The sequence below is a fragment of the Dipodomys spectabilis genome, unplaced genomic scaffold (genome assembly GCF_019054845.1).
Source record: "Dipodomys spectabilis isolate Male_0828 unplaced genomic scaffold, ASM1905484v1 ptg000085l, whole genome shotgun sequence".
NCBI lineage: Eukaryota > Metazoa > Chordata > Mammalia > Rodentia > Heteromyidae > Dipodomys > Dipodomys spectabilis.
In genome coordinates, this window is record NW_024870762.1 from 3,644,751 (window position 1) to 3,672,416 (window position 27,666).

General features: G+C 54.5%; 2 protein-coding genes across 5 annotated transcripts in view; one reads left to right on the top strand and one right to left on the bottom strand.

Annotated features, from left to right (window-relative positions):
• The first annotated feature begins 4,415 nt into the window (after positions 1-4,415).
• Positions 4,416-10,940, top strand: Spdef (SAM pointed domain containing ETS transcription factor). Of its 2 annotated transcripts, XM_042684319.1 has the most exons (5): positions 4,416-4,854; positions 7,182-7,379; positions 8,161-8,208; positions 8,327-8,473; positions 10,735-10,940. In XM_042684319.1, exons 1-5 carry the CDS (start codon positions 4,416-4,418, stop codon positions 10,911-10,913), a joined length of 1,011 nt encoding a protein of 336 aa, XP_042540253.1. In that variant the 3' UTR covers positions 10,914-10,940. The 2 variants fall into 2 exon arrangements, with proteins under 2 accessions (XP_042540253.1, XP_042540254.1); XM_042684320.1 differs by lacking the exon at positions 8,161-8,208 and having other exon boundaries at positions 10,735-10,928.
• Positions 10,941-13,571: 2,631 nt separating this feature from the next.
• Positions 13,572-27,666, bottom strand: part of Pacsin1 (protein kinase C and casein kinase substrate in neurons 1) — a 47,051-nt gene continuing 32,956 nt past the window's right edge. For all 3 annotated transcript variants that reach the window (XM_042684362.1, XM_042684363.1, XM_042684364.1), the window contains exons 2-10: positions 22,859-22,984; positions 21,683-21,839; positions 19,388-19,623; positions 18,822-18,977; positions 18,536-18,711; positions 17,663-17,783; positions 17,433-17,560; positions 16,659-16,846; positions 13,572-16,239 (exon numbers count right to left, since the gene is read on the bottom strand). In XM_042684362.1, coding sequence (XP_042540296.1) covers positions 16,130-16,239; positions 16,659-16,846; positions 17,433-17,560; positions 17,663-17,783; positions 18,536-18,711; positions 18,822-18,977; positions 19,388-19,623; positions 21,683-21,839; positions 22,859-22,921 — 1,335 coding nt within the window. In that variant the 5' untranslated portion in view covers positions 22,922-22,984 and the 3' untranslated portion in view covers positions 13,572-16,129. The remainder of the gene's footprint in view (positions 16,240-16,658; positions 16,847-17,432; positions 17,561-17,662; positions 17,784-18,535; positions 18,712-18,821; positions 18,978-19,387; positions 19,624-21,682; positions 21,840-22,858; positions 22,985-27,666) is intronic.

Genomic DNA, 27,666 nt, shown 5'->3' on the forward strand with positions numbered 1-27,666 from the left:
CCAGGGGACTTGAAAGCAGGACTCTAAGCTGTGAATCCCTGCCCCGCCCATCTGGTCTTGTCTCCAGCTTGCCCTCCACCAGCTGTTACCAAACTTCCTTTGTGTGGAAGGGGAGCTGGGCTTCTGGGGCAGGCATGCTAAGCCTCCTTCTAGATCTACAGCTTAATCCAGGACAGAGCAGCTCGAGGTTTGGGAGCTGGAGGTATCACTCGGGAGACCGCAGCCCAGGGCTGTTGGCAGAGCCACGGGAAAGGCTGGCCTGTGGTCTCCAGGGGTTGGGCTCTTGGACCAGGAGCCAACTGAGCAGTGGCTTATGTGACCTAAGACCCTGGTCAGGCCCTAGTTCTGATATCACCTGGAGATTTAACCATGAGCTGAACTGCCTAGCATAGATGGTGGGAGCAGGAGCAGTCACAAAAGAACTGTATGGAGGGCTTCTTGGAGGAGGAGGAAGAGGAGGAGGAGGAAGAGAAGGTGGTAGTCCTTGGGCTGTCTGTGCTGAGAAAGAAGGGGCATTTGGGACAGGTAGAAAATAGCCATAACTTGTGTACAGCGTGAGGCTGGGGAAGAATTGTCCCCCCCATTAGAGCCTGGATGTGTGGTTACCCTGTGGATTCCTGCTGAGCCCAAACCCCATGCTAACCAGCCTGTGAATCCATTTCCGTCTCCAGGCTTCATTGCTTCGGTCTATAAAATGATCCTGGAATACCTGATCCCTTGCAGAGGTAGACACCCATCATCAGGATGGGCAGGTCTGGAAATGGGAGCCAGGGGAGGGTCTTGATCGTGGCAGTGGGGGTGTCTGATCAAACGGCATGAGACAGCGATGAGCTCCAGAGGTGGAGGAGCAGCCAGGAGGCGGAGGCAGCGCTGGAGGATGAAGGGTCATGATCAGGAGGTACACAGAACCATCAGGAAGATGACAGGCCAGAGCAGGAGCCCCCAAGAGGTTGTGGTCTAAGGGACCAAGCCTGCATGTGTCTAGACAGGACCTCAGGAGAGTCCTTGAGCCTCGCCTTTGTCATGCGTCGGGTGTCTGGGCTGAGTGGTCAGACCGTGGGGTGGAGGCCCAAAGCACACTGGATCCTTTCCTCCCGCACACAGCCCTCATCTGCTCCTGCGTCAGGAGGGGACCATGGGGACTCTGGCTCCACGGGGACCAGGTTCCTTGACATTTGGAGCAGGGTAATGAAGGATGGGATGAAAGGGGATTTGGGGTTCTCAGTGGGTGATGAGGCGCTAGGCCGGGGGTCAGAAGACTTGGATTTGGCTCCTTCATTTTGCACTTGGTCTTCACCATTTGGCAAAATGAGAAAGAGACAAGAGTCAGGCCTCGGCTGCCTCTCTCCAGCGCTGCCCAGCTCAGCGCTCATCGAGGGCCTTGCATCCCATCCTGACCTGGCCGGCCCTTGTCCTGCCCATGCCAACCCGCTGGCACCTCATGCCATGGTGCCCAGACCCCCGGCCGCTGCCTCCTCTCCTACACATGGCTGAGGCCCAGCAAACAGGAGGCCACTCGGAAGCAAGTTCCCCTGCTCTTGGACAAGCTGCCTCCTGGCATGGGGCCCAGGGAGCTGGCAGAGACTATCCTAACGTGGCAGGCAGGGGGTTCTGGGGACGTGGAGGGGGCAGGAGGAAGCGGGGGGGAGGGTGAGGGGAAGAAGAAGAAGGTGTGGTGGAGGCTCAGGGAAAGCTCTCCAGGGGCAGAGCTGCCTGGGGGAGGGGGCATAGGCCTGGGTGTGGACCCAGGGGCAGAGCGGGCTGTTGGCACTGCGTGGGTAAATAATGTGGGCCCATGGCACACACAAGTGTTTACATAGAAGGACTTGAAATGATTCCAGACCTGCCTTCTGTCCCCCGCAACCCCAGCCCCCCCATCCCTGCCCACCCCACCCACCCTGACCTTTTCTTCTTTGTTACTTAGAGGAACCCTTGACAGGAAGAGTTGGAACCAGAGGGAACACCCTCCTTTCTCATCGGCTTTCTCTCTAGCACAGGAAACTGCAGGGCTGCCATGTTAGGTTGGAAAAGTTGGGCATAAACAGAGGAGGGATGGGCAGGTGGAGCTGAAATTCCACTTAGCCCTGTCCACCACGCTGCGTAGCCAGAGAGGAGAAGATGGCATTGTCCGAGTTCTGCAAGGGTTACCCATGGGCTGGCCACGGGCGGGCCCTGGAGCCAGAGGCATCTTCCGAGCTGGCTTCTTAACTCACTCCACCTCCAGGGGCTAAGCCACGGCCAGCCACACGGTGAGACAGAGCAAGCCGGCTCCACAGGGGATGGGCCAGGGTGCCCGGTACCCTCCCCACTGCCCCTCCACAGTGAATCCTGCCATAGAGAGGCCATCTGTCCTTGGACATGAGCCTCCTCCTCCTCCTCCTCCCTGTCAGCCACTTCTCAAATTGAACTTGTGCCACACACCCCTGCCAGGCCTGCTCAACCCTGCTGACCTCCTCCAGCGTGGCAGAGGTGGCCTGAGGATCTGCGTGTCTACTGAGTGACCACCACCTCTGAGCGCCCAGCTGAGTGCTCTGGGGAGGGACTTGAACCTCCCTCCCTCTGCACTTTGCCCTTCCACTGCCTATCAGCTCCACAGTGCTGGGGCAGTGGGGGGGGGGGGGGGAAGGTGGGGGGGGCGCGGGGAGGTTTGAATGCCTAATTTTCCTCTGCCTGTCTCCAGGTGTTGAATCTCAGGCTCACTAATCACCCACAACTTGCAACCCTGGGGGGTTTGGTGATCTCCTGCCTCTTGCCTCACACATGTGTGGTCCATTGGAAGTTCTCAGAAAAGGATCTGGGCAAGACTGGAGGACCATGAGGATCGAGGCTACTGCTGAGACCCAGTGGTGCTTGGGGCAGCGGGGAAGGTGGACATCTGAGGTCCTGAGGGTCGAGGAGTTCCCGTCAGTGGCTCCTGCAGCCACCAGGGAGACAGGGTGGCATGACTTTCACGCAGCCGCACATCCTCGGGGCTTAGGCTCCAGGAGGAGAGCCGAGGGGCGCTGAAGAAGCACATGTTTTGAGGGAGGTCCAGGAGAAACAGAATGTGTCCTGGGTGTGTAGGCACGACAACTTCCAGTTGTTACGGGAGGGGGGAGGGGCACTTCCAAAGTGCTACTCTCCACCAGGCACTGGTACAAAGGCTATGCCTAGAATCCTTGCTACTAGAGAGGCTGAGGTTGGGAGGATTGTGGTTCCAGGTCAGCCCAGGCTAAACATTAATGAGACCCCTGTTGATATAGTGGGAAGCTGGATGCAGTGGTACCTGCGGGTCATCTGAACAATGCCAGGAAGCCTGAAGCAGGCAGACTGCAACTCAGGCAGAAGCAAAACCCTATCCTGAAATGAACTGGTGAAAAAACAGGACTGGAGATATTATTTCCGCAGCCTAACAAATGCAAAGGCCCTCGGTTCAAACCCTACTACCACCAAAGAAAAAGCAGTGCTACTCTCTGACTCTATTTGTCTCCCTAAAAGGCCCCCACATATAAGGGGATTATGCCCCACTCCCTTGGTCTTTTCTCTCTTTCTTTTTTGGTCGGTCGTGGGGCTTGAACTCTGGGCCTGGGCACTGTCCCTCAGCTCTACAGCTTAAGGCTAGTGCTCTACCACTTGAGCCATAGCACCTCTTCCGGTTTTCTGGCAGTTAATTGGAGATAAGAGTCTCCTGGACCTTCCTGTCCAGGCTGGCTTTATTGTTTGGGTTTTTTTTTTTTTAACTGTATTTTTTTTGTCTTTTCTTTTTTGGTACTGGGGATCGAACCCAGGACGTTGCACTTGCTAGGCAAGAGCTTTGGCACTGAGCTACATCCCAGCCCCCCAGGCTGGCTTTAAACTGTGATCCTTAGATCTCAGCCTCCTGAGTAGCTAGGATTACAGCTCCTTGGTCCTTTCTTCTTTCCCTGGGTGGGTCAGGGAAAGTTCAGGACTGTGATTGTGGCGTCTTCCATCCCCTCCACCTTCTGCTGTCTAAGGCAGGATGGCAGACACCAAGTGTGACTACAGCAGGCTCAATAGCTGGAAGGATTTGCAATTAGGGGCTCCTTGTTTAGGCCTCAGTTTACTCATCTGTCAAATGGGTGCCTTCCACGGTGGGGACCCAGCCGGGACCATTGTCTCAGAAGCCTGTTCTAAACACATGACATGGTCGGGACTGCTGTGCCCGGCCAACCTGGCTGCCATTTCCCATCTTGTTCTCCCCCTGCCCCCTCTACCCTTCCCTGTCTTTCCCAGCCAGCCCTCCTCTGCTCATTGCCCAGTGACCCAGAAGGCCCAGCCCTCTCCCAGGCCCAGCCCACTCCCACTGGGGCCCTCATCCTTGTAACCAGCTTAGTGACCCCGTGGGGATGGGGAGGCAGTCAGACCTGACTCTCCTTCCTCTCATTTCTGTAGACGCAGCTGCTAGCCCCAGAAGCATGGGCAGTGCCAGCCCAGGTCTGAGCGACATGCCCCACGGCTGCCTGCTGCTACCCCCTGATACCCTGCTACGGACGGGCCTGGAGAAGATGGCAGCGGGGGTGGTGGGCCCTGAGAAGCGGGGCTGGAGCCCCAGCCCACCTGCCACGCCTGAGCAGGGCCTATCTGCCTTTTACCTTTCCTACTTTGACATGCTGTGCCCGGAGGATGGCAGCTGGGGGGCCAAGGGCCCCTTGCTGAACACGGCCCGGGAGGAACCACCAGACGAGCCTGAGCAGTGCCCTGTCATTGACAGCCAGGCCTCGGCGGGCAGCCTGGATGTGGTGCCTGGCGGCCTGGCCCTGGAGGAGCACTCACTGGAGCAGGTGCAGTCCATGGTGGTGGGTGAGGTGCTCAAGGACATCGAGACAGCCTGCAAGCTGCTCAACATCACTGCCGGTGAGCCTCTCCGCCCCATCCACGGCCCCCAGGAGGACACAGGCAGGGCTAGGGGGAGGGGGGTGATTCCTACCCATCTCTGCCTAGTGCCCCCACTTAAGTGCTTCCCTCCATGCTGCTCCTCAACATTCACCTCAGAATCTTTGCACCTGTGGGTCCTTCGGCCTTGAACACTCCCACCAAATATCTACTCAACTCCTCACCAACTTCCGCTCCTGATTTAGAGGGTATCCTCTCCATGAAGCCTACCCCGACCCCTTCCCCACTGAAACGCCTCCACCCGTTCCCCCCATCTGTCTCCCTCCTCCCCCAGCAATTATGACTGACTGCCACGCTTCCACATTGAAGTGTATACTATCCACATTCCCATTCTATTCTACACTCCTGGTTCCTAGGAGAGCACCCTGGACGTAATGGATGCTCAGTAAACAGCTGTCAAATAAATCCAACTATAAGCATGTCTTCACCTGCCAGCCCTGTTTTAGAACTGGGGAACAGACTGATGATCACATCACAAAGGTCCCTGTGCTCACGGGGCTAACATCTCCACCGGCCGGGCCCTGCCGTGTGCTCACGGAGCTGGTACTGTGGGCGAGGGACTGCTGCGTCTCCAGGCCTGTCCTCTACGTGCATCCTCTCTCCATCGCTGTGCAGCCTTCTCACAAGATGGAGGAGCCTTCACACACGTCCCTAGCTGAGGCTGTTCCTGTCCATGCTTCTGTCCTCATTTCCCACACCATGCCCACCCCACCCCAGGAAACTCTCCCCTGGGGCCTCTTCCCCCACACCCATTCTCCGAACAATGGAGACTGGAACAAATCGTTTTGACCTCCGCAGGAAAATGGGTTTATTAAGTGGGAGCAGCCTTGCTTGCAGGTCACCCAGCTGGGGCACTGGCTTGGATCATGGTGTTCGCTTAAAGGTCCCACAGCAACCCTGTTCCCCAGCCTGGCCCTGGCTCCAAGTCTGTGCTCTTCTGGGCTCCCCCACAGAGCAGCTGCCTAGGGGACATCTGTGACCCAGCCAGTGACTCCTCTCTTGGCCCGAGGCCTGGAGCTTCCCCATAACCTCCCTGTGCCCTGCTGCTTATTAATTCCACCTGTGAGCTGAGTGGTTACTACAAAGCCAGCCCTTTGTTGGGTGCTGGTCAAAGGGTCTCTTGACCTTGGTTTCCTCATCTGTAAAGTCCCAGGATGGTGAGAGTAGTATTGGGTTCCTTCCTTCCTTCCTTCCTTCCTTCCCTTTCTTTTTGGTTGGTTGTGGGGTTTGAATTCTGGGCCTGGGCACTGTCCCTCAGCTCTTCAGCTCAAGGCCAGTGCTCTACCACTTGAACCACAGCGACACTCCCAGCTTTTTCTGTTTATGTGGTGCAGAAGAATCAAACCCAGGGCTTCATGCATGCAAGGAAAGCACTCTACCACTGAGCCACCTACCCAGCCCCTCTTCCTTTCTTCCTTCCTTCCTTCCTTCCTTCCTTCCTTCCTTCCTTCCTTCCTTCCTTCCTTCCCTTCCTTCTTTCCTTCCTTCCTCCCTTCCTCCCTTCCCTCCTCCTCCTCCTCTTCCTCCTTCTTCCTTCCTTTCTTCCTTTCTTCCTTCCTTCCTTCCTTCCTTCCTTCCTTCCTTCCTTCCTTCCTTCCTTCCTTCCTTCCCTTCCTTCTTTCCTTCCTTCCTCCCTTCCTCCCTTCCCTCCTCCTCCTCCTCTTCCTCCTTCTTCCTTCCTTTCTTCCTTTCTTCCTTCCTTCCTTCCTTCCTTCCTTCCTTCCTTCCTTCCTTCCTTCCTTCCTTTCTTTCTTTCTTTCTTTCTTTCTTTCTTTCTTTCTTTCTTTCTTTCTTTCCTTCTTTCCTTCTTTCATTGGTCAAGGGGTTGAGCTCTGGGCCTGGGCGTTGTCCCTGAGTTCTTCAGCTCAAGGCAAATGTTCTACCACTTGAGCCACAGCGCCACTTCCAGTTTTCTGGTGGTTAAGTATCTCATGGACTTTCTTACCTAGGTTGGCTTTGAACTGTGATCCTCCGATCTCTGCCTCCTCAGTAGCTAAGATTACAGGAATGAGTCACCAGCACCCGGCTTACAGAGATAACTTAGGTTAAAGTTGAGTTTGTTTCAGGGCCCTAGCTCCTCCCTCTCCTTCTTCTCCTTTGGGGGGACATCTGCCTTCAGAGAGACCCTTGGGGTCCTGTCTGGATGTGGCCACACTTTAAGGAGAACAAGGTCCTGGGCCACAGGACTAAGAGTTCCTTATGGGTTTCCAACCCCTGCCCCCCCCCCCCCCCACCTCCCCAGGGCCACCTTTGGCCACTCCCAAGCTGAGAGGGTGTCTCTTGCCCAGACCCCGGGGACTGGAGCCCTAGCAACGTTCAGAAGTGGCTACTGTGGACAGAGCACCAGTACCGGCTGCCCCCTGCAGGCAAGGCCTTCCAGGAACTGGGGGGCAAAGAGCTGTGTGACCTGTCTGAGGAGCAGTTCCTCCAGCGCTCGCCCCTGGGTGGGGAGGTGCTGCATGCCCACCTGGACATCTGGAAATCAGGTAGGAAATGGCACAAGCGGGCTCTCTCTTTGGCTGCAAGCTAGGGGCACTGAGTGGGCAAATTGGGCCGGGCATTACCCAAAAGATTGCCTGGCTTCTTTTTCCTTTTAAAGGAAAACAAAACAACCTTTTAAGGATTTGTTTTACTTCATTTGTAATTAAAGAAGTAGTGAAAAGGGCCAGAGGCATTGTTCAAGGGGTAAAGCTTCTCCCTAGTAAGCACAAGACCTTGAGTTCAAACCCCAAAACAACAAAACCCCACATCTGTGATGCATTCACACAACTGCCCTATTGTTTTGCTGTGCTGTTTCCCTGGGTCAAGGCACTTGCCCTGAGGAGCCTGGAATGACTTGGGGGACAGGACCATCACATGGCACATGACAGTGCCTGCTGGTGTGGGTGCTAGGTGGAGAAATGGGGAGATCAGAGGTGCCTGGTGAATTGGGCAGCCACAGGACAGGCTGCTGATATCATCATGCCAGGCCTTTAGCAAAGTGCAGATCTCAGCACCAGGAACAAGCGGCCCCATTTCACAGGTGAGGAAACTGAGGCACAGCATCTGAACAATCTGACCCCTGCAGGTTTTATAGGCCCCCAGCTCTGAAATCCTAACTCCCCTTCCACAAGCGGCCCCTGTAAGCGTCTCGCCTCCCCACACTGGCCAGAGGCACGAAGCAGCAGGGGACACCCCTGTGGGGCTTCTGCACCCCACAGCCTCCACACTCCCCCTTCCCGCGTGGGACCTCTCCTAGGTCCACAACTTCCTCTCCTTGCCCTGCAGCGGCCTGCATGAAGGAGAGGACCTCGCCTGGGGCCATTCATTACTGTGGTAAGTTGGGCACGGGGCAGCAGGGACCAGCGGGGACCCGCGGGGACCCCAGGCAGGGCCATGGCTGGGGAGGGGCGGCCACGGCTGCCACTCATCCCCCCCCTTCCCTGGCCTCCAGCCTCCACCAGCGAGGAGAGCTGGACAGACAGCGAGGTGGACTCATCGTGTTCCGGGCAGCCCATCCACCTGTGGCAGTTCCTGAAGGAGCTGCTGCTCAAGCCGCACAGCTACGGCCGCTTCATCCGCTGGCTCAACCAGGACAAGGGTGAGCAGCCAGTGGACAGGGCGGACACCACACCCGGCGGGCACCGCGGGGGGCGTGGCCTCGGTGGGAGGCACGGAGGGGCGTGGCCTTGGCCTGAGGGCTTAGGAGTGGGTGTGGTTGGTGGGAGGGGGATAGAGGCGGGGCGAGGGCTTGATGGGCGGGGATCGAGGGGCGTGGCTTTGGGAGGAGGGCCTAGAAACTCCGCCTTTTGTTCCTTACCTCACTGGAGGCTGGAGGCGCTCCTTGGGGCTGAGTCCAGCCCCAGGGGCTGGGGTCAGCCTGAGTCTTCAGCCTTCTCCTGGCCACGCCCCATCCTGTTTAGGACCCTCAGAGCACAGGGTTCCTGCTAGATACAACACAGCAGGGGTTCAGCCTGTAGGGAACGGTGTCCTGCTGCCCTTGTCCTTCGTTGATTGTGGAGGGGTGAGGGAAGAAAGGGGAAATGCAACCCGAGCCACAGGTCTAATACGAAAATTTCTAGTAGCCACATTCGGAACATTTGAAACAGCAAAAAAAAGTGAGTTAATTTTAGTAAGATACGTTGCACATCCCTAATCTAAAAATCCAAAATTCAAATCTTGATTTGTTTAGGGATGCTTAACCAACCAGTAAGTTTATGCAAATACTCTAAGATCCTAAAACCTCCATAGCCGAGACACTTTTTTTTTCAACATATAATAAGTGTAAAAAATTCTTGAGATTACTTGGCTAAGTCTTACTTAGAAATCTCATGTGTTGGGCTGGGAAGGTGGCTCAGTGGTAGAGCGCTTGCCTTGCATGCATGAGGCCCTGGGTTCGATTCCCCAGCACCACATAAGCAAAAAGAAAAAAGCCGGAAGTGGCGCTATGGCTCAAGTGGTAGAGCGCTAGCCTTGAGCTGAAGAGCTGAGGGACAGCGCCCAGGCCCAGAGTTCAGGCCCCACGACCGGACCCAAAAAAAAAAAAAAAAATTAAAAGAAATCTCATGTGTTAAGATAGTTTCCATTTCCAAGCCAGGCATTGGTGGCACACACCTGTAATCCTAGCTACTCAGGAGGCTGAGATCTGAGGAGTTCAAAGGCATCCTGGGCAGAAAAGTCCATGAGACTCTTTTTTTTTTTTTTTGGGTCCGGTCATGGGACCTGAACTCTGGGCCTGGGCGCTGTCCCTCAGCTCTTCAGCTCAAGGCTAGCGCTCTACCACTTGAGCCACAGCTCCACTTCTGGCTTTTTTCTTTTTGCTTATGTGGTGCTGAGGAATCGAACCCAGGGCCTCAGGCATGCAAAGCATGCGCTCTACCACTGAGCCACCTTCCCAGCCCTCCATGAGACTCTTGTCTCCAACTAACCACCAGAAAATCAGAAGTAATGCAGTGGCTCAAAGTGGTACAGTGCTAGCCTTGAGCAAAAAGAGCTGAGGGTCAGAGCCCAGACCCAGAGTTCAAGCCTATCCCTAATAAAAAAATATATATATATCTGGGTGCCATTGGCTCATGCCTGTAATCTTATTCAGGCGGCTGAGGTCTGAGGATCTCAGTTCAAAGCCAGCCTGGGCAGGAAAAGTCCATGAGATTCTTATCTCCAATTAACTACCAGAAAACTGGAAGTAGAGCTGTGCCTCAGGTGGTAGAGCACTAGCCTTGAGCTGAAGAGCTGAGAGACAGCACCCAGGCCCAGAGTGCAAGTCCCATGACCAACAAAAAAAAAAAAAAATCAGGGGCTGGGAAGGTGGCTCAGTGGTAGAGTGTTTGCCTCACATGCATGAGGCCCTGGGTTCGATTCGTCCATACCACATAAGCAGAAAAAGCTATAAGTGGAGCTGTGGCTCAAGTGGTAGAGCACTTACCTCAAGCTAAAGAGCTGAAGGACAGTGCTCAGGCCCAGAGTTCAAGCCCCATGACTGATCCAAAAAAAAAAAAAATCACATATCCAGGGCATCTCAATTGAGACTAGCTACATGAGGCTTGTCAGTGCTCAACTGCCCAAGAACTACACATGGCTACCATACTTAGTGTGCATGTGAGCACTTGTATGGGTACACCAGGAGTTGGTGACTTCATAGCATTCTCAGCTATTTACTGAGCCTATAGAACATGTTTGCATACAGAAACTTAACCCTTACTCTGGCCAGGGTCCTGGTCCACACAGCCCCTGCCTAGAGCTGAAGAAGGCCTTAACACTGGTTCCTTGAGTTTTCCACAAGATTGACCTGCTGGTCTCATCTTTCTTGCTGATGCCTTCCGTGTATACTCTGGCCTTCTTTGATCTCTTTTGCTCCCTTAGGCATCTTCAAAATTGAGGACTCTGCTCAGGTGGCCCGGCTGTGGGGCATCCGCAAGAACCGGCCTGCCATGAACTATGACAAGCTGAGCCGCTCCATCCGCCAGTATTACAAGAAAGGCATCATCCGCAAGCCAGACATCTCCCAGCGCCTTGTCTATCAATTTGTGCACCCCATCTGAGAGCTGAGAGAGCCCTCCCTCCTGCCCACCTCTGTCTCCACCAGGCCCTGAGCTTGAGGAATAGCTGCTGCTCCCAGGGCTTAAGGGAGCTCTCTGGGACCCCGGGACGGGGATGCTTCCTCTTAGGCCTTACCACTCATATGCACTGTCCCCTGGAAGACAGAGGGAGCCAGGCTGCTCCCAGGGGAAGATCCTCTCTTGGCCTTAAATTCACTGAAATTCCCAGAGCAGAGCCTGCAGTATGGCAGGGACTTAACCACGGCCATTTGCGGTGCCACCTTCTCTCTTCTACATCATCCTTGCCCACCCATTCTGCACCATGCTTGGCAGAGTGCTAAGAGACATCTTCAGTACCCTGAGTTGAGGAGCCAGAGGTTGCCCAGAAATAAATAATAAAGATACAAGAGAACTGACAAGTCCCCAGTAACTGGGCACAGAATAGTCCAGCTCAGAGACCATCAGTGATCAAAAGTAGTTGTGGGCTAGGTGCCAGTAGCTCATGCCTATAATCCTAATTACTTAGGAAGCTGAGATCTGAGAATCTTGGCTGGAAGGCAGCCCAAGCCAAAAAAAAAGTCTGTGAGATCTTTATCTCCAGTTAACCAGCAAAGAGAAGTGGAGCTATGGCTTAAGTGGTAGAGTGCCAGCCTTGAGCAAAAAAGTTACGGGACAGGGCTGGGATGTAGCTCAGTGGCAAAGCACTTGCCTAACAAGTGCAATACCCTGGGTTCAATCTCCAGTACCAAAAAAAAAAGAGACAACACCTAGGGCCCGAGTTCAAGTCTCAGTACAGGCATGAAAACAAAACACAACAACAGAACAAAAGTGGTTGTGGTCATCGGGGCCTGTGATGGTCAGGAGAAACCTCCTGGGAGAATGTGGCACTGAGCTGTGACTAAAAGTTAAGGACTAGCTGGTTGGAAGAAGCTTATGGGAGGAGGCAATGAGCCCTCCAGGCTGAGGAGAGGCTAGATCATCTAGTATCCTTCATCCCGCGCGGGCTGGAAGGGGGAGTGGGCTGGGAAGGAGGGCCAGCACACAGGTCTAGAGAGAGGAGGGAGGCCTCTGCATCTTGCTGTACTGTCAGGCAGTGCCTGGTGCCTGGGATGGGCCAGGGGGCCCAAGCCCTTGTCTCTAGACCCTGGCTTTGTGTACTCAGTGGAAGAGAGCGAGGCTTATTTGCAGTTTCTGCTTCGTGAAGACCCCACCGGTGCCGTCCATGAAGCTGGGAACCCAGGGCGTGGATGTGAGAACTGCCCTCAGTGCTGGGGAGCGAGGGGTGTGTTTGCGCATGGTGGGGGACCAGGCCTACCATCCACTCTCCTGACAACACAGCCTCCTCATATTTCCCCAAAGTTTATTCACGTGTCCTGAGGGCTTATTATGTGCTGGCTTTTTTGTCATTGATTTCAACTATGAAGTAGGTGTCTCCCATTTTGCAAAAGAACAGCAAAATGGTTAGGTGATGCTCAGCCACACGGCTCATCTGGAATTGAATAGCAGAATCTGGAGCTGAACCCATGCCATCGCTCCCCAAGGACAAGGCTCTGCCTGCCCCTCCACCCTACCTGCTCCAGGACTGGCCTGCATCTCACCGTGTCATACTCTTAGCTTCTGAGGCCAGTCTTCCAAGAGGCAAGGCAGGTAGCCCATGCCACTCAGACCACCAAGGGTTAATCCTTGCCCTGTATTGCTAACTTCTGCCTCCAGCCATTTTATTGTCTTGTAGAAAGTTCACTCCTGGCACTGAGCAAACAGCACTCTGGCATCTGTCAGCTGGGATTGGACCCAGAGCAGGAGGGGCCCTGCCTCAGGCCTGTGCCTGGCTGGATCCCGGCTGTCTCCCATCCCACAAGGAGGGACACACTGGGACCCTGGCCAGAACTAGGCTCAGCACTGCCGAACTAGTTTTGTCTCCACCCTGCCTGCCCTGCCTCCCACAAGTCCCTGGAGACACCTGCTTGGGTATCCCAGCTAGGCCTGGGCCTCAGCTCAAGCAGGACTGGGGAGGAGACTGGGTAGGAAGATAGCCACGGCCATCTAGAGCCACCTTGAAATGGGATCCAGGCTGAACCTGTGACTCAGGTCTCGTTCCAGAAGAAATCTAGCTGGGACTGACACAAAGCCAAAGACAATTCAAAAAAAGGAAGAAAAGAAATCCCAACTTGGAGGCTAGGGCTGGTGGCATGGTGCTAAGTGCTTGTCTAGCAAGCATGAGGCCCTGAGTTCACCCATGAACCATGAACGTGGCATATTTATTTATTTTGCAGGGCTGGGATGAAACCCAGAGCCTCAGGTGTGCTCGGCAAGCACTCCATCACTGAGCTGTACCCCAGCCCTTGAACCAAGAATTTGGGACCTGAGTGTCCTGGCTTACCTGGTCAGTACTGTCACTAGATGCCCAGCACCTGAGGCCAGAACCTCAGAGGTCTTTAACAAGACTAAACAGACAAGACCTGGGACCCTAGGTGGTGAGAAGCTCAGCCCTCAGTCCCTTGGGTTCATGATGGTCAGCCAAGACTACATCTTGCAGGCCAGGGTCCACATGCCTAACAGACAGCCCACCACGGAGTCCTCAGAGGGCCCACCACCCCCACCCCACCCAGGACTGAAGACACACAGACTCAAGATTGACACGTCCAGGCAGATTGACACAGTTCTGGGTTTTATCCACAGTCATACAGTCACAACTGATATATAGATATATATATTTGTATTTATATACCTTTAAATTACACAATCATGTACAAAACAGGTGCATTGCTGAGAGCACAGCACTTCTCGGAGTTTCACAAGTGGAGGACTAATGGAATCAGGAAGCCGAGGGTGGCGGACGGCGGTGGCGGGTGGCAGGGCAGCTCTGGCTCCTGGCACAACCAGGCTGCGGAATGGTGGTTAACTGAAACACATTACTGGCTGAGCCCCGCCAGGGCGGCCCGTGCAGCATCAAGGGTGCAGCGGGCTGGGGCTCCTGGACGAGGTGTGGGCCCAGCAAGGCGCCTGGCCCCGTGTTCGCTGTGGGCGCCCTGACACCAGCGCTGACAGGTGGCGCCAGGCCCCAGGCTCAGGAGACTTACAGGTAGGAGACCCTCCCAAGTTGGGGTCCTAAGGAGCTTGGGGACCCGGGGGGGGGGGGGGAGAGAGAGAGAGAGAAAGAGAGAGAGAGAATCCCAAACGGAGCTATGGAGATTGCTGCTCCAAAGGGGATACGTTTTCCAGTCCCTGCCCTGCAGTGGGCAGCCAGGGTCTGAGAGGGACAGGCCTGGGGTCCAGCCAGGGTCACAGCCCCTACCCAGGTACTGGGAAGCCGGTAGCACAGAAAGGGGGAGCCCAGGCCCCAAGGTGCAAGTGTGGCGGCTTCTTGCTTTTCAGGCTCCCGCTGCCTTCTGCCTGGGGGGAAAGCAGGAGCTCTGGGGGTGGGTCGGGTGATTGTGGCCTTCAGCATTTGGCTTCAGGCTCTGAGGGGCCCAGGGCCCACATCTCAGACTGCAGCAGAGAGGCCAGAGATCAGACAGTGATTAAGAAAGGGGTGCTGGCAGCTGGGGGTGCGTGCCTGTCCCTGGAGTGCTCCACGCTAGGTGCCCGGGCTTGTAGCCCTCTGCCAGGGCTGCCAGGACTGTAAGAACCCCCAGGAAGCAGAGCAGAGCTGGGCTCTACTACTTCCTAACCCAAGGTGGAGAGGCTGGGGTAGCACACTCTATCTGGAGGCCGAGGCCACCTGGGGTGAGAGGGAAGGGCATGGACGGCTGCAGCCCAGAAGCCAAACAGTGGCAAATTCCTGTGGACAGACTTCTCAGGCTCAGGCCCCAGAGGTCTCCAAGAAACTGCTTCTGCTGTCTCTTGTCTACCACTTGGGGTCTTGTCCCTCCCTCAGTCTGCCTTCCAATCCCAATCTACACCCGAGGAGAGCTGCTACCTAGTACTCTGGTGTCACTGCTATTGACAACCAAAGGATCTCTCCTACCCCAGGGGCTTTTAACTGAGACCCAGGCTTGGGGAGATGGGGAGCAAAAGGAATGTTGGTGGTGGGTGTAGTAACAAGGAAGATGTGGGAACCATCTTGCTTCGGAAGGCCAGATCTCCTTTCTGCCAATCCCAGCTTCAGGCTTCCCTTGATGGACCCAGCCTGGAAGCTCCCATGAGCCCTCCATCTCCCAAGCAGACTTGGAGGGTGTGGAAGGAATGTTTAGGCCAAGAGTTATGCAGGCACAAGCCATGGTTTCACGGAGGATGCTAAGCCCAGTGAGTCTATAGTAGAGGGTAGATGGGTGGGCAGGAGGCCTCCTCCCCAGGAAATGGGAGGAGGCTGCTACTGTTGCTGGCTTTGCCCTGGGTTTGGGGGTTAAGCTCCGCCTGGTGTCAAAAGACTTACGAGGGGGAAGGGGCAAAACCTCTGCAAGCTACTGGGTGAGCGTGGCTCTGATGAAGAGCCTCTCACCACAATGCTGGCAGGAGAGAAGAGCCCATACAGGGTCTTGGTCCCTCAGATGAGGCTAGCATTGGAGGGTTGGTACAGCCTGGGCTGAGGGCCATGTCCACCTCCCCTCACCTTCTTATATGCTCACTTCCTCTACATCCTCCAGCCGATCACTCACCATGACTTAGGGACCTGCTACAGACCTCTGTAGGGAAGGATGATGACTCTTCCAGCCCCACAGGTCCCAAGACTGGGGCTGAGGAGAAGAAGGGCTCGTCCAGGGCAGAGTGGAAGACTAAGGGCTGGGAGGCCTCCCTTATTGGGGTCTAGAGGAAAGGCCTTTGAGAATGGGGTGGTGTTAGAAGCTGGGGGAGGGGCGGAAATGGGGAGAGGAGAGGTTAGGAAGCCAGCCTCAGACAACAGGGGCAGGTGCTGGCAGCCTGGGGGTGGGGTGGAGGAGGGGCAGTGAGGCAGGATAGAAGGGTCCAGAAGACATCCCTCAGGGCTCAGGAGACTCTTTGGTGGACTCTGAAGAGCAGATGTTGTGATGTTGGACTAGGTCCTAAGACCCTCCCCGACCCTGGGGCCATCGCGCTAAGCCCACCACCCTGGCCTCCAGGTGACCCTGCAAATGCTCTGTCTCTTTGTATTTTTTTTTCTTTTGTTCTGTTTTGACTTTTAAAAAAATAAAAGCTTGATCGGAAAATATGTCTGGAACTCTATGGCAAGGAGGAGACAAGGGTGGGAAGGGAGGGGCGGTGGTGGGTGAGGAGGTGGGGTTGTGGAGTGGGCAGGGCAGTTAGATGGCCTCCACGTAGTTGGCAGGGTAGAGGCCCAGCTGCCCGCTGTCAAGCCGCCCGCGGCACCAGCCCTGCTCATCCTCCTCTCCCAGCTTGGTGAGCTCGTCTCCTGGGAAGGGAGATGCAAGTAGCCTGTGCTGACAGGAGCTTGGGGAGGAGCCACCCCACCACTGGTCCCCAGTGGAGGGACCAGCCCTCCACTGCCCCCTCCCATTATGCTCTAAATTGTTGACTTGGGTCTTAAGATTCTGGCCTAGCCCCATTCCAGTCCCACCCAATATCTCTGTGCAGCCTCTGGCACGGGGCTCTGACCTACCTTGAGCCATCACTTAATCTGGTCTGGGCCCTGCCCTCAATACAGATCCTGTCCTGGCCCATTCCCAGCAAATCCTCGAAGTCCTCTCCTCAGACCCCGCCCTCAATCCCATACCCAATCCTGGCTCTGGTCTCTTCCTCAGGCCCTACCCACTCTCCCACACCCAATCCATGCCCAGATCTCCCTGTGGGTCCCTGCCCCGCCTACTTTACCGGCTTTGAAGCTGAGTTCATCCTGCTCCTGGCCATCATAGTCATAGAGCGCTCGCACACGCACTCCCTTGCTGTCATCCTCGAAGGGGTTGGCACCGCCATTGGCCTCATTGCCCCCAAAGGGGTTCCCGCTCTCATCATCTGACCACTCGGCGGCATAGGGCTGGCCTCTGTCATAGCTACTGACACTGAAATGCAGAGGGAAGACCCCTCAAGAATAACCCCAGCCCTACCCCTCTTAGAGGTACCCCCTCCTAACCAGGGCTTCCCACCCACCCCCGAATTCTACCAAGGCTGGAACAGGGATTGGCCTCCTAAGATGGGGTCTGGAGCCAGTGATCCTCAAATCAGCTCTAAATGGAAGTCAGGCAGATCCTTTTGCATTATTATTTTAGCTCTTGAGTGGTAAAGTAATGGACCAGACTTTTTGCCGGAGAAGAATCAAATGGGGAAGAGTGAGGATCCTGGAGCAAGACCTCCTGAGGCTCACTAACTATCTGTGTGGCTGTGGACTCCTCAACCTAATCTCTCTGGGTCTTGTTTCTGCATCCATAAAATGGGCATCATGCACTTTCCAGTGAGGTAGAAGGCTTGAACCAGTCAGTATAAGGAACATGTTTAGCAGTGTCCTCCACACAGCAGGGATCCATACAGATCAGCTCCCTGCACCCTACAAATGGTTGGTATGATCTAACCATATCTGTTCTCCTGGAGGGAAACTCACTGACGCCAGCATGTGAGCCTCTCTGCTCCAGCTTGACAGCAGGCACTCACCTGCCGCGGTCCCCAGCCTGGGACGTGGACTCCACCGCCCCAGCGGCATTGCTCAGCATCGCCCCCTCTGCCTTCTTGGGCTGTTTCTCCTTCTTGGCCGCGGTGTGGGGGAGGTCTGGGTTCCACTCCTGGCGGGGGGAGGGCAGAGAACAGGCTGGGAGGGCTATACCCCGAGGATTCTCCGAGTCTTTTCAAACCAAGACCTTCCTTCCACCCTTACATTTTCTCACCTCAAATTGGGGCCAGTTCATGGGCATGCCAGGGCCGCTGGTGCTGCGGAACCATCGGAGGTCCTCCTGAGCATCAGCCCCCCGGATGGCCTGCTCCAGCTCACGGTACACGTGGATGTAGCTGTGCACGAGGAGATGGGGAGGTGGAGGATACAGATTTACCACAGCTCTTTCTCATTGTTTTGGGGGGACAATGACATTGGACATGTCCTTAATCAGGAATCCTCTGTGTTACCATTACTATTACTACTACTATTATTATTGGCAGATTGAAGTTGGGATTAAACTCAAGGCATGAAGTTTGTACGCAAGTACCCTGTCATGTGGCACACCCAACCTCTGATTGAGATGGAGTCTCATGAATGTCTTTTTCTTTGGGCTGGCCTTAATCATCTATCTCTGATTTCTGTAGCTAGGATTTCAGACTTGTGTCAGTACTGGGGCTCTCAATTAAGTATTTTGCTCAAGACTGGTGCTCTACCACTTGAGCCGCAGCTCAATTTTTGGCTTTAGTGGTTAAAGATAAGAGTCTCACAAACTTTTCTCCCCAAGCTGGCTTTAAACCGTAACCCTCAGATCTCAGCCTCCTGAGTAGCTAGGATTACCAGTGGGATCCACAAGCGTCTGGCTCCAGTGGGCTTTTTGAGGAGCAGGCATGCCAAATCAGCTCCCTTCACCCTGCAGTAGCTAAGCCCCCAGCACCCAAGCCCAGGTTTCTAGAGTACTCAGCATGTATCAGCTGGCACCGGGGCAGCAGCTGCGTTTGGAGCCCTGCAGGTCTGCCCTCCCCTTGCTGTGCGGGCCAGGGATACCTGCTCGCCACTTGCCCTCTACTGGCTGTGCTTGCCCCTGCACGCCCGCCATGCCCAGTACCTGCTGTTCTCTGCTAGGTTGAGGTGACGTTTGATGTCCAGCAGCACCTCCTTGAGGAAGACCAGCCGCTTTTCCTCAAATTGCTGGCACTGTTCAAACACCTGCTCCATGCCTTCCATGTACTGGGGTGTGGTCTTGCCCACATCTTCTAGCACCTTCTCATACTTCTCCTGTGTCTGTGGGTATCAGGGGAGACGGTAGTGAGACCATGCCAGGCCTGCAACTCCCTCTCCCCCGCACACCAGGGGCCCTCGGACCCCCGCTGCCACCCCTATGCAGGCCGCACCTTCTGCACATCCTGCTTGCACTTGTCCACTTTGTCCTGAAGCTTCTTCTGTTGCTCGGGGGTGACAGACTGCTCCGTCTTGCTGTTCATCTCCCGGGTCATGGCCAGCTTCTCCTCTTTGCAGGCCAAATGGTAAGCCTTCTTGGCTGCCTCCAACTGTGGACAGGGGCAGAGGAGCAGGAGCAGATGATGTGCCGGTCACTCATCAACTCTGTTTCCCTATTCATCTCCCAGGAAGCCATGCGCTTGAATTTCTAAGAGGCAGAGCACCGCTAGCCTTGGCTCCAGCTGTCAGGGAGCAGTGCCCTCATCTGAAGACATTTCCCTGCCTGGCACTGCTGCTGTCCCCACGGACACCTTCCTGCCTGGCAGCAAGCGCAGTGCATCCCCCTACATTGCTCTCTTTCTTGGGGTCACATCCATTCTCCTTGGGTTTCTGCCATGGAGTGTTGTCTGCCTGCCTGGGGACAGTTCTTCCTGAAGGTGGCGCTGCTCCCCTGTAGGTGCAATCTCCCGGGAACAGACACCCTTCCTGGGGCCTCCCCATGACCACCCTAATGTGGCACCTCCTTCATCTTCTTGGCCCAGGGCTTCTGGGCCTTGCGGAAGCCATCTTCAGCCTCCTTGGTCTCCTTGAAGCCGCCCATGATCTGCTTGTGGTAGGCGTCCTTCTGCCAGTTCTTGACCTTCTCCAGGTCCTCGTTCAGCAGGTTGTTCTTTACCTCCTGGTGCAGTTCGCTCACCTTGTCCGCCTCGGTCATGATGGCACCCCAGGCCCGCTCCAGGCTGCCATATTGTGGGCCTGGGAGAATAGTGGTGGGTTATTGGGACCCCAACACTCCCAGTCCAGGGGTCTCCCTCTTGCCTCTGTTCTCTGAGGCTTTCCCTTCCTTCCCAATGGCAACAGGAACTTCCGCTTCCACCCTTCCTATTTTCTCTACCCACTAGGGCCCCGGGACAGCCAGATTCTCCCAGAACTCCTCTCCAATTGCCCACCCCCATGCCTGGCCTGCAGCCCTCACTGGCTCCTCATGCAGCATTTGAATGGGTACCTACTCCATGTCTTCCTTGTTTACCTGAGCCCCAGCTATAACCTCTTACAAGCCCAGTATAGACCAAGGACCACAGGAGGTGCCCTGGAAAAGTTACCTGAATGTGAGGTTAAGAACCAGCTGGGGGCTGGGAATGTGGCTTAGCGGTAGAATGCTTGCCTAGCATGCATGAAGCCCTGAGTTCGATTCCTCAGTACCACATAAACAGAAAAAACTGGAAATGGCACCGTGGCTCTCAAGTGGTAGAGCGTTCACCTTGAGGAAAAGAAGCTCAAGGACAGTGTCCAGGTCTTGAGTTCAAGCCCCAGGACTGGCAAAAACAAACAAACAAAAAACAACCAGCTGGGAAAAGTGCCAGGGGACCACCAGGGGCCTGTCATTCACATTCATACATTGCCAGGCACAGTGCTAGGGGACATAGGTTCACTCTTGTCCTCTCAGGGTCTAGAGAGTCTTAAAGAAGAGAAAAATCTAGAAAATATATGTAAACCTCAGGTTGAAACCAGCTAGACCGCAGGAACCTAGAGCCATGGCAATCAGGTACAATATATAATTCTGGATTGTACCTGGACCAGCCTAAATTATTGCTACAGTCCAATGTGTATATGGACTATAATTTTTTTTTTGGTCCGGTCGTGGGGTCTGAACTCTGGGCTTGGGCGCTGTCCCTCAGCTCTTCAGCTCAAGGCTAGCGCTCTACCACTTGAGCCACAGCGCCACTTCCGGCTTTTTGCTTATGTGGTGCTGAGGAATCAAACCCAGGACCTCATGCATGCAAGGCAAGCACTCTATCACTGAGCCACATTCCCAGCCCTGGACTATAAATTTTTTATATTTTATTTTTTTGCAGGTCATAGGGCTTGAACTCAGGGCATAAGCACTGTCCCTGAGCTGCTTCTGCTCAAGGTTAGAACTCTACAACTTGAGCCACAGCACCACTTCCTGATTTTTCTGTTTCTGTGGTACTAAGGAATTGAATCCAGGGCTTTATGCATGCTAAGCAAACACTCTACCACTGAGCCACATTCCCAGCCATATAAATATATATACATATTTTTATTTTGGTCATGGGGCTTGAACTCTGGGCCTGGGTAATGTCCCTCAGCTCTTCAGCTTAAGGCAAATGCTCTACCAGTTGAGCCACAGAACCACTTCCCAGTTTTCTGATAGTTTATTGGAGATAAGAGTCTCATGGACTTTCCTGCGTGGGCTGGCTTTGAATAGCGATCCTCAGATCTCAGCCTCCTGGGTAGCTAGGATTACAGGTGTGAGCCACCAGCACCTGGCCCCTATGTATTTTTTTAATGTGGGGACTTTAGGTCCTGGTGCTCTTGCTCACAGCAGATGCTCAACCACTTGAGCCACACCTCTAGTTCCATATGGACCATATTAAATGTATCTAGCTCTTTGTACTCTGGATGCAACTTTTCTAAAGCTTAAATTATTTCAAAATTTAAAAAAAGAAGATGAGCTGGGAATGTGGCTCCATGGTAGAGTGCTTGCCTAGCATACATAAAGCCCTGGGTTTGAATCCTCAGTACCACATAAACAGAAAAGGCTACAAGTAGCACTGTGACTCAAGTGGTTGTAGAATGCTAGCCTTCAGCAAAGGAAGCTCTGGGACAAGCCCCAGGACTGGCAAAAAAAAAAAAAAAGGTTATTGGTTTTGCTTTTTATTTTTTTAACCCAACCTAAGTCATACAAAACCAAGGTGGAAGGCCCTGCAGCTAGAGGATGCTGGGTAAATCCCACGGACATGGGGGCACACCTAGGGTACCAGGGTGAGAATGGGGTGGGCATTGGGGGAACCTTTCTCGATGAGCTGGCGCCAGCGCTTGGCCCAGTCTGTGAGCTGCTGTGCATATGCCTTCTCGATCTTGGCGCGTTCCTGCACACAGCTCATAAGGTCATTGCACAGGCGGTGGCCATCGTCGATGCGTTTCACAGTCCGCTTGTAGTTCCCCACCTGGTGGTAGAGCCATGGGCATGACTCAGTGGCTTCTACTGCCTCCAAAACACACACACACACACACACACACACACACACACACACACACACACACACACACACACACACACACACACACACACACACACACACACACACACACACACACACACACACACACACACACACACACACACACACACACACACACACACACACACACACACACAGTCTGTTTTTCAGTCTGTTTTTCTCTGGCCAGAAGGGGGCGCTTGCTACTGCAGCAACCTGCTGGAGGGGGCTGGTGACCATTCTCCACCACCTTTTACCTTGAGAGGGTCCCAGCACCGCACATCAGACACCACGGTCTCTATGCGCTCTCACTCCACTTCAAAAATAATCTGGGTACCACGAAATGCAGGAGCTTTATAATTTAGACTTGGGCTAGGATGAATTATTCATGCTGTGCCTGTGAGTTAAATCTATTATATTTATACAGTCATATAGGCGTTGAGCTGAGCTGCAACTTCTTGACACAATATTATGTGTTGTAGACATCTCATTAAACACTTATTAATTTAAGTCTGGCAGTTTTTTGTTTAGGGCGGGGTTTCCAGAGCCAATAACAGTTTCCCCCTCAGATCTCAAATACTTCCCGGCTGGCTTCTTGGGCTGCCTCCATCTCGAGATGTGCAGCTGTGGGGTCCTGAGCTCACCCTACTGCGTTCAGTGGCCCACCCCCACCCACCTCACAGGGTGGGTGGGGGGCTGCCAGGAAAGGCTGCTGTATAAACTGTGAAGTGCTGCCCCTGCCTGTGTGAAGTACCTGGAATCTGAGTGTGGGAGCCCAGAACAGAGACTGGAAGGGTTTGTTTCCCAGCTATGCAATGTCATGTGATCGCTCTGGGGGCTGCTCTCTTTTGGACACTGCTGGCTTTCGCAGTCGTGGTGAGGGCACAGGTGTTGGGGCGCAAGGCCTGAGGTTATGGGGCATAGGGAGAGTGGGCAGCAACCTGGGCATCCCAAGCCAGGCTTACCTCCCAGAAGCTGTCAGTGGTCTCCTCTGCAGCCAGCGAGGTCTCGTCGTAGGAGCCAGACATGGTGAGACCGTGGGGAGATGCGCTGGTGTGGCACTGTAGTTAGCAGGCGTGGCTGCTCACGCACTGGGAGGCAGGAGAAAGATCCATAGATGAGGGATGGGATTCGCGCTCTGTCCATGCCCGGGGACTGACCCGCTGCAGGGGACGGGCTCCATGGCATGAGCCGTGCACTGAGATGGAGCTTCCTGTCCAGGGACGACTCACATCTCCATGGTAACCTGAAGATTCAACCTACATTCTCATGTCCACTTCCGCATCTCTAGCCTAGCTCCTTCCGCCCCTCCCAGTCCCAGCTCTTCTACGGTGTCTCCTCTCAGAAGCCCGCCTACAAGCGAGCCTACCACAGCATCACCACAGGACCTACTGTTGATGGGCCCCTGGACCCCTAGAGTTAAAAGTAGGGAACATAAGCCAGAATCAGTGGCTCATGCCAGTAATCCTAGCTACTCAGGAGGCTGAGATGTGATGATCACGGTTCAAAGCCAGCCCGGGCCAGAAACCCGGAAGTGGTGTTGTGGCTCAAGTGGTAGAGCACTTGCCATGAGCTGAAGAGCTCAGGAACATCACTCAGGTCCAGAGTTCAAGCCCCATGACCAACCAAAAAAAAAAGGAGGGACCATATACTTGTGCATTTGCTTTATATAACCAGTGTTTTGTCTCTTAGACTCACACAGCTCCTAAGCCAGCAGGCAGACCTACCTGTCTGCACACATCTTGTACCTCCCTAGCACCAGGAACCTTAGCAAGGCCTCAGATCCCCAGCTGGTACCCTAAGTCTGCCCCTTCCAATATAGCTGCTGGGGCCCTAGGGGGTGTCTCTCTTTCCTGTTGCTTTCCTCTCAACATAGTCGACTCTGAATTAGCTGAATTCTTGCACAAGGTCCAGAGGACCCCTCCCCAGGTCCCCCCACTCCGACTTAACACAGAACCCCTGCTCTCAGCCCCACCAACTTCCCAACTTCAGTAGGAGCCCCAACTCCCTGGAAGGCCGGCAGCTCTTCCCTCCCCTCTAGCCCAGACATGGACTTCTTCATTCTCTGAGCCACCCAGGCTCTGACGGCCTTCCTACGGAGGAAGGCACAGCCCCCGTTAGTGGCCTACAAGTCTCCTGTGAGTCCCCAGCATGCGCTCCCCCGCCTTGGGTCAAACCACGGTGATTCTGGGTAGCGTGGGGCGGGGGGGGGGGAGGGTGAGTGTGGTGGTAATGTCTGCCCTGGATCTGTCAGCAAGCATCACAGTTGTCTAATCTAGGCCATGGCTGCCCCAGAGCCCAGGGGCTCCCCCTTCCTCCCCTCTGCCACCCCAGGCAACAACAGCTCAATCGGCAGAAGACAGGACACAGAAGGCCAATTGCCTGGTCTTCACAGAGACATTAAAGCCCAGGCTCTAAAGGGAGCTGCCGGCCTCGCTGGACCCTTGCTCAGGGGTCCCCCACCTGACCTACGCTGTAGCCATGGAGCCTCTGAACACTAAGCTATGAAGCCCCCCAGGGAAGATTCAGTCCAATTTGAAGGGGTTCCTGGACCAGCAGCTGGCCCTCACACTGGAAGCAGGTGGGGTGAGGACCCTTGGTCCTTAGGGGGACCTCGTAGCCTAGTCCCCCCATTTGCTCAGGACCTGATGCTCTTTTCCCAAGAGCACGTCAGTACAGCTTCTTGCGCCTATCTGGAGATGAAGGTAGAAGTCCAGCCGCCAGCATCTCACCCAGGGTAGAAGGGAAGCTGGGGAAGGCTCTGCACACAGGCGCACACACCTTCCAGCACTGCTACCACCACTCCCAGAATGAACCACTGAACCTCGCAGCCAGCAGAGTACACAGAGAATGCCCAGGGCCATTACTGGGCAGGGCCGGTCAACGCAAAGGGCTGCAAACAACCCACACGCTTGTCCCCGGGGCACGAAGTAAATCACAGTGCAGTCCTGCCACGAAAGCACCACAAGCATGGCACTGACCAGCCAGGCTGGGAAAATAAGTAAACAAATCCTAAGCATCCTGGCAAGGGCCAGCAATCAAGGGCAGGAAGTTCTTTGTGAAGACTACAGAGTGCTAGGGGAAGCTATTTTAGTAGGTGTTTAATGAATGGTGATGTTGCTAATGCACCCAAGAGCCGCCAGCATCCTCTACTTCTGTTACCCAAGAAGACACTCCAGCTCATAGTCAGCCCTGAGGGCCAGCTCCAAGACTCCCTGCTCCCCCAAATTCTGCCCTCAGCTTGTACCTCTTCCTACAGCACAGTCTCAACAGCTCAGGGTTATGCCACGACCCTTCTCTCTACTGCCTCTTACAACCAACTACAACCTTTTTCCTTTTCTTTTTAGTCAGTTGTGGGGCTTGAATTCAGGGCCTAGCTACTGTCCCTGAGCTCTTTTGCTCAGGGCTAGTGCTCTACCACTGTGAACCGCAGTGCCACTTCCAGTTTTCTGGTGGTTAATTGGAAATCAGAGTCTCACAGACTTTCCTGCCTGGCTGGCTTTGAACCACGATCCTCAGATCTCAGCCTCCTGAGTAGCTAGGATTACAGGAGTGAGCCACCGGTGCCCAGGGCCCGGCAGGACTATTTTTAAGCACCTACAATATGTCTGCCTCTCCATATGCATCAGCTTTCATGGATATGGGCGGGGACCTCCGCATAGCAAGCTTATGCAAGGTCACACAGCAGGGAGAAGAAACAGGTGATTGGAGCCTGTCCAATCCCTCCTCCCAGGCGCCCAGTCCAGCACTGGGGTGTCCGTGTCCTCCAGTCCTCCTGGCCTTTTTCTAGCTCATCCTTGGAAAGAGCCAGAGGGAGCCCAGAACCATCTTCCCTCCCCAGGTCCCACACACATTCCTACCAGCTGGTTGTGGGAGCTGGCAAGTTATTTAAATTTCCAATGCCTCAGTTTCCTCATCTAGGAAGTGAGGGTATGGTACTACTTACCCCGCCCCCTCGGGGGCAGGTGTAGAAGGCAGTGATTGGTTATCACACCTTAGAATCAACTACAACCATGTGTGTGTGTGTGTGTGTGTGTGTACGCACAAGTGCTAGTTCTGGAACTTGAACTCAAGGTTAGGGCTCTACCACAGGTAATTTATTGGAGATAAGAGGCTCACTTTCCTGCCTGAGCCGGCTTTGAACCACAGTCCTCAGATCTTAGCTCCTAAGCTGCTAAGCTTACAGGTGTGAGCTACAGGTGCTCAAACCACTGTTAGACCCACGTTAGACACACACTCAGGGACCCCCTGCAGCCTCAGCTGTACTCAGCCTCCCTAGCTCTGACCTTTGCCCTTTACCATCCCATCATTAGTGGCTCTGCCCCACAAGACCCCAGCCTCTCTGCCTCTCTTCTAGAAAATCACCCCAAAGGGCAGTCTTCCCCCACTGCCAGGAGTGCCAGATGGAGGAGGCAGCATTTCACTCACTTCCAAACAGAGGCAGACAAGACTAAGTGAGGCTAAGCAGCCTGCTGCCCCAGCAAGGCCCAAAGTATCCCTGGTGTTGACACCATGTGAGGAGGTGACAAAGGCAGGGTGAGCAGATCAGGAGGCAGGAGCAGCCCTCTCCCCTCTACCTGGCCCTCCCTGCTGGTCACGGGCTCAGGTCTCATCTCAGTGCTGTCCACTGGGGGCCTCATGGCCCAAGGCGCCACTTGCTCAAGCCAGTCCATTAGAGAGGACCCTTCCCCACTCTCCCATTCCCAGTGAACACTTCCTTGTCTCAGGGCTGGCAGGAGGGAGAGGGACAAAAGGAGGCGTCACAGGTGAGGGCCGCAGTGGGGGCAGCTGGTGGCACAGCCTTTCCGTCTCTGCTATGTGCGTATCTCCTTCCTGTCCTTTCCCCTTCTTTCTTTCTTTCTTTGTTCCTTCCTTCCTTTCTTTCTTTGTTCCTTCCTTCCTTCCTTTCTTTCTTTCTTTCTTTCTTCCTTTTGTCAGTCGTGGGGCCTGAACTCTGGGCCTGAGCGCTGTCCCTGAGCTCTTCAGCTCAAGGCCAGCACTCTACCACTTGAGCCACAGCCTCACTTCCGGCTTTTTCTGCTTATGTGGTGCTGAGGAATTGAACCCAGGGCCTCATGCATGCAAGGCAAGCACTCTACCACTGAGCCACCTTCCCAGCCCTGGTATATCTCCTTTCTTTTTTTTTTTTTTTTTTTTTGTCGGTCATGGGGCTTGAACTCTGGGCCTGGGCGCTGTCCCTCAGTTCTTCAGCTCAAGGCGAGTGCTCTACCACTTGAGCTACAGCACCACTTCTGGTTTTCTGGTGGTTTATTGGAGATAGGAGTCTCACAGTCTTTCCTGCACAGGCTGGCTTTGAACTGTGATCCCCAGATCTCAGCCTCCTGAGTAGCTAGGATTACAGGCATGAGCCATTGGTGCCCATCTGGTTTATCTCCTTTCTTAAGACCAGTGGTGAGTCCGCCAGTGACTCATGCTTGTAATCCTAGCTACTCAGGAGGATGAGATCTGAGAATCATGATTCGAAGCCAACCTGGGTAGTAAAGTCTATGAGACTCTTATTTCCAATGAATCACCAAAAAGCAGGAAGTAAAGCTGTGGCTCAAGTGGCAGTGCACTAGTCTTGAGCTAAAAAAGCTCAGGACTACATCCAGGCTCTGAGTTCAAGCCCCAGGACCAGCACACACACACACACACACACACACACACACACACACACACACACACACACACACACACACAGAGGACTAGTGACCACATGTACGCCTGTCAGTCTGCCTATCAAGTCCATAGCACATATGACCACCTGGGGAGA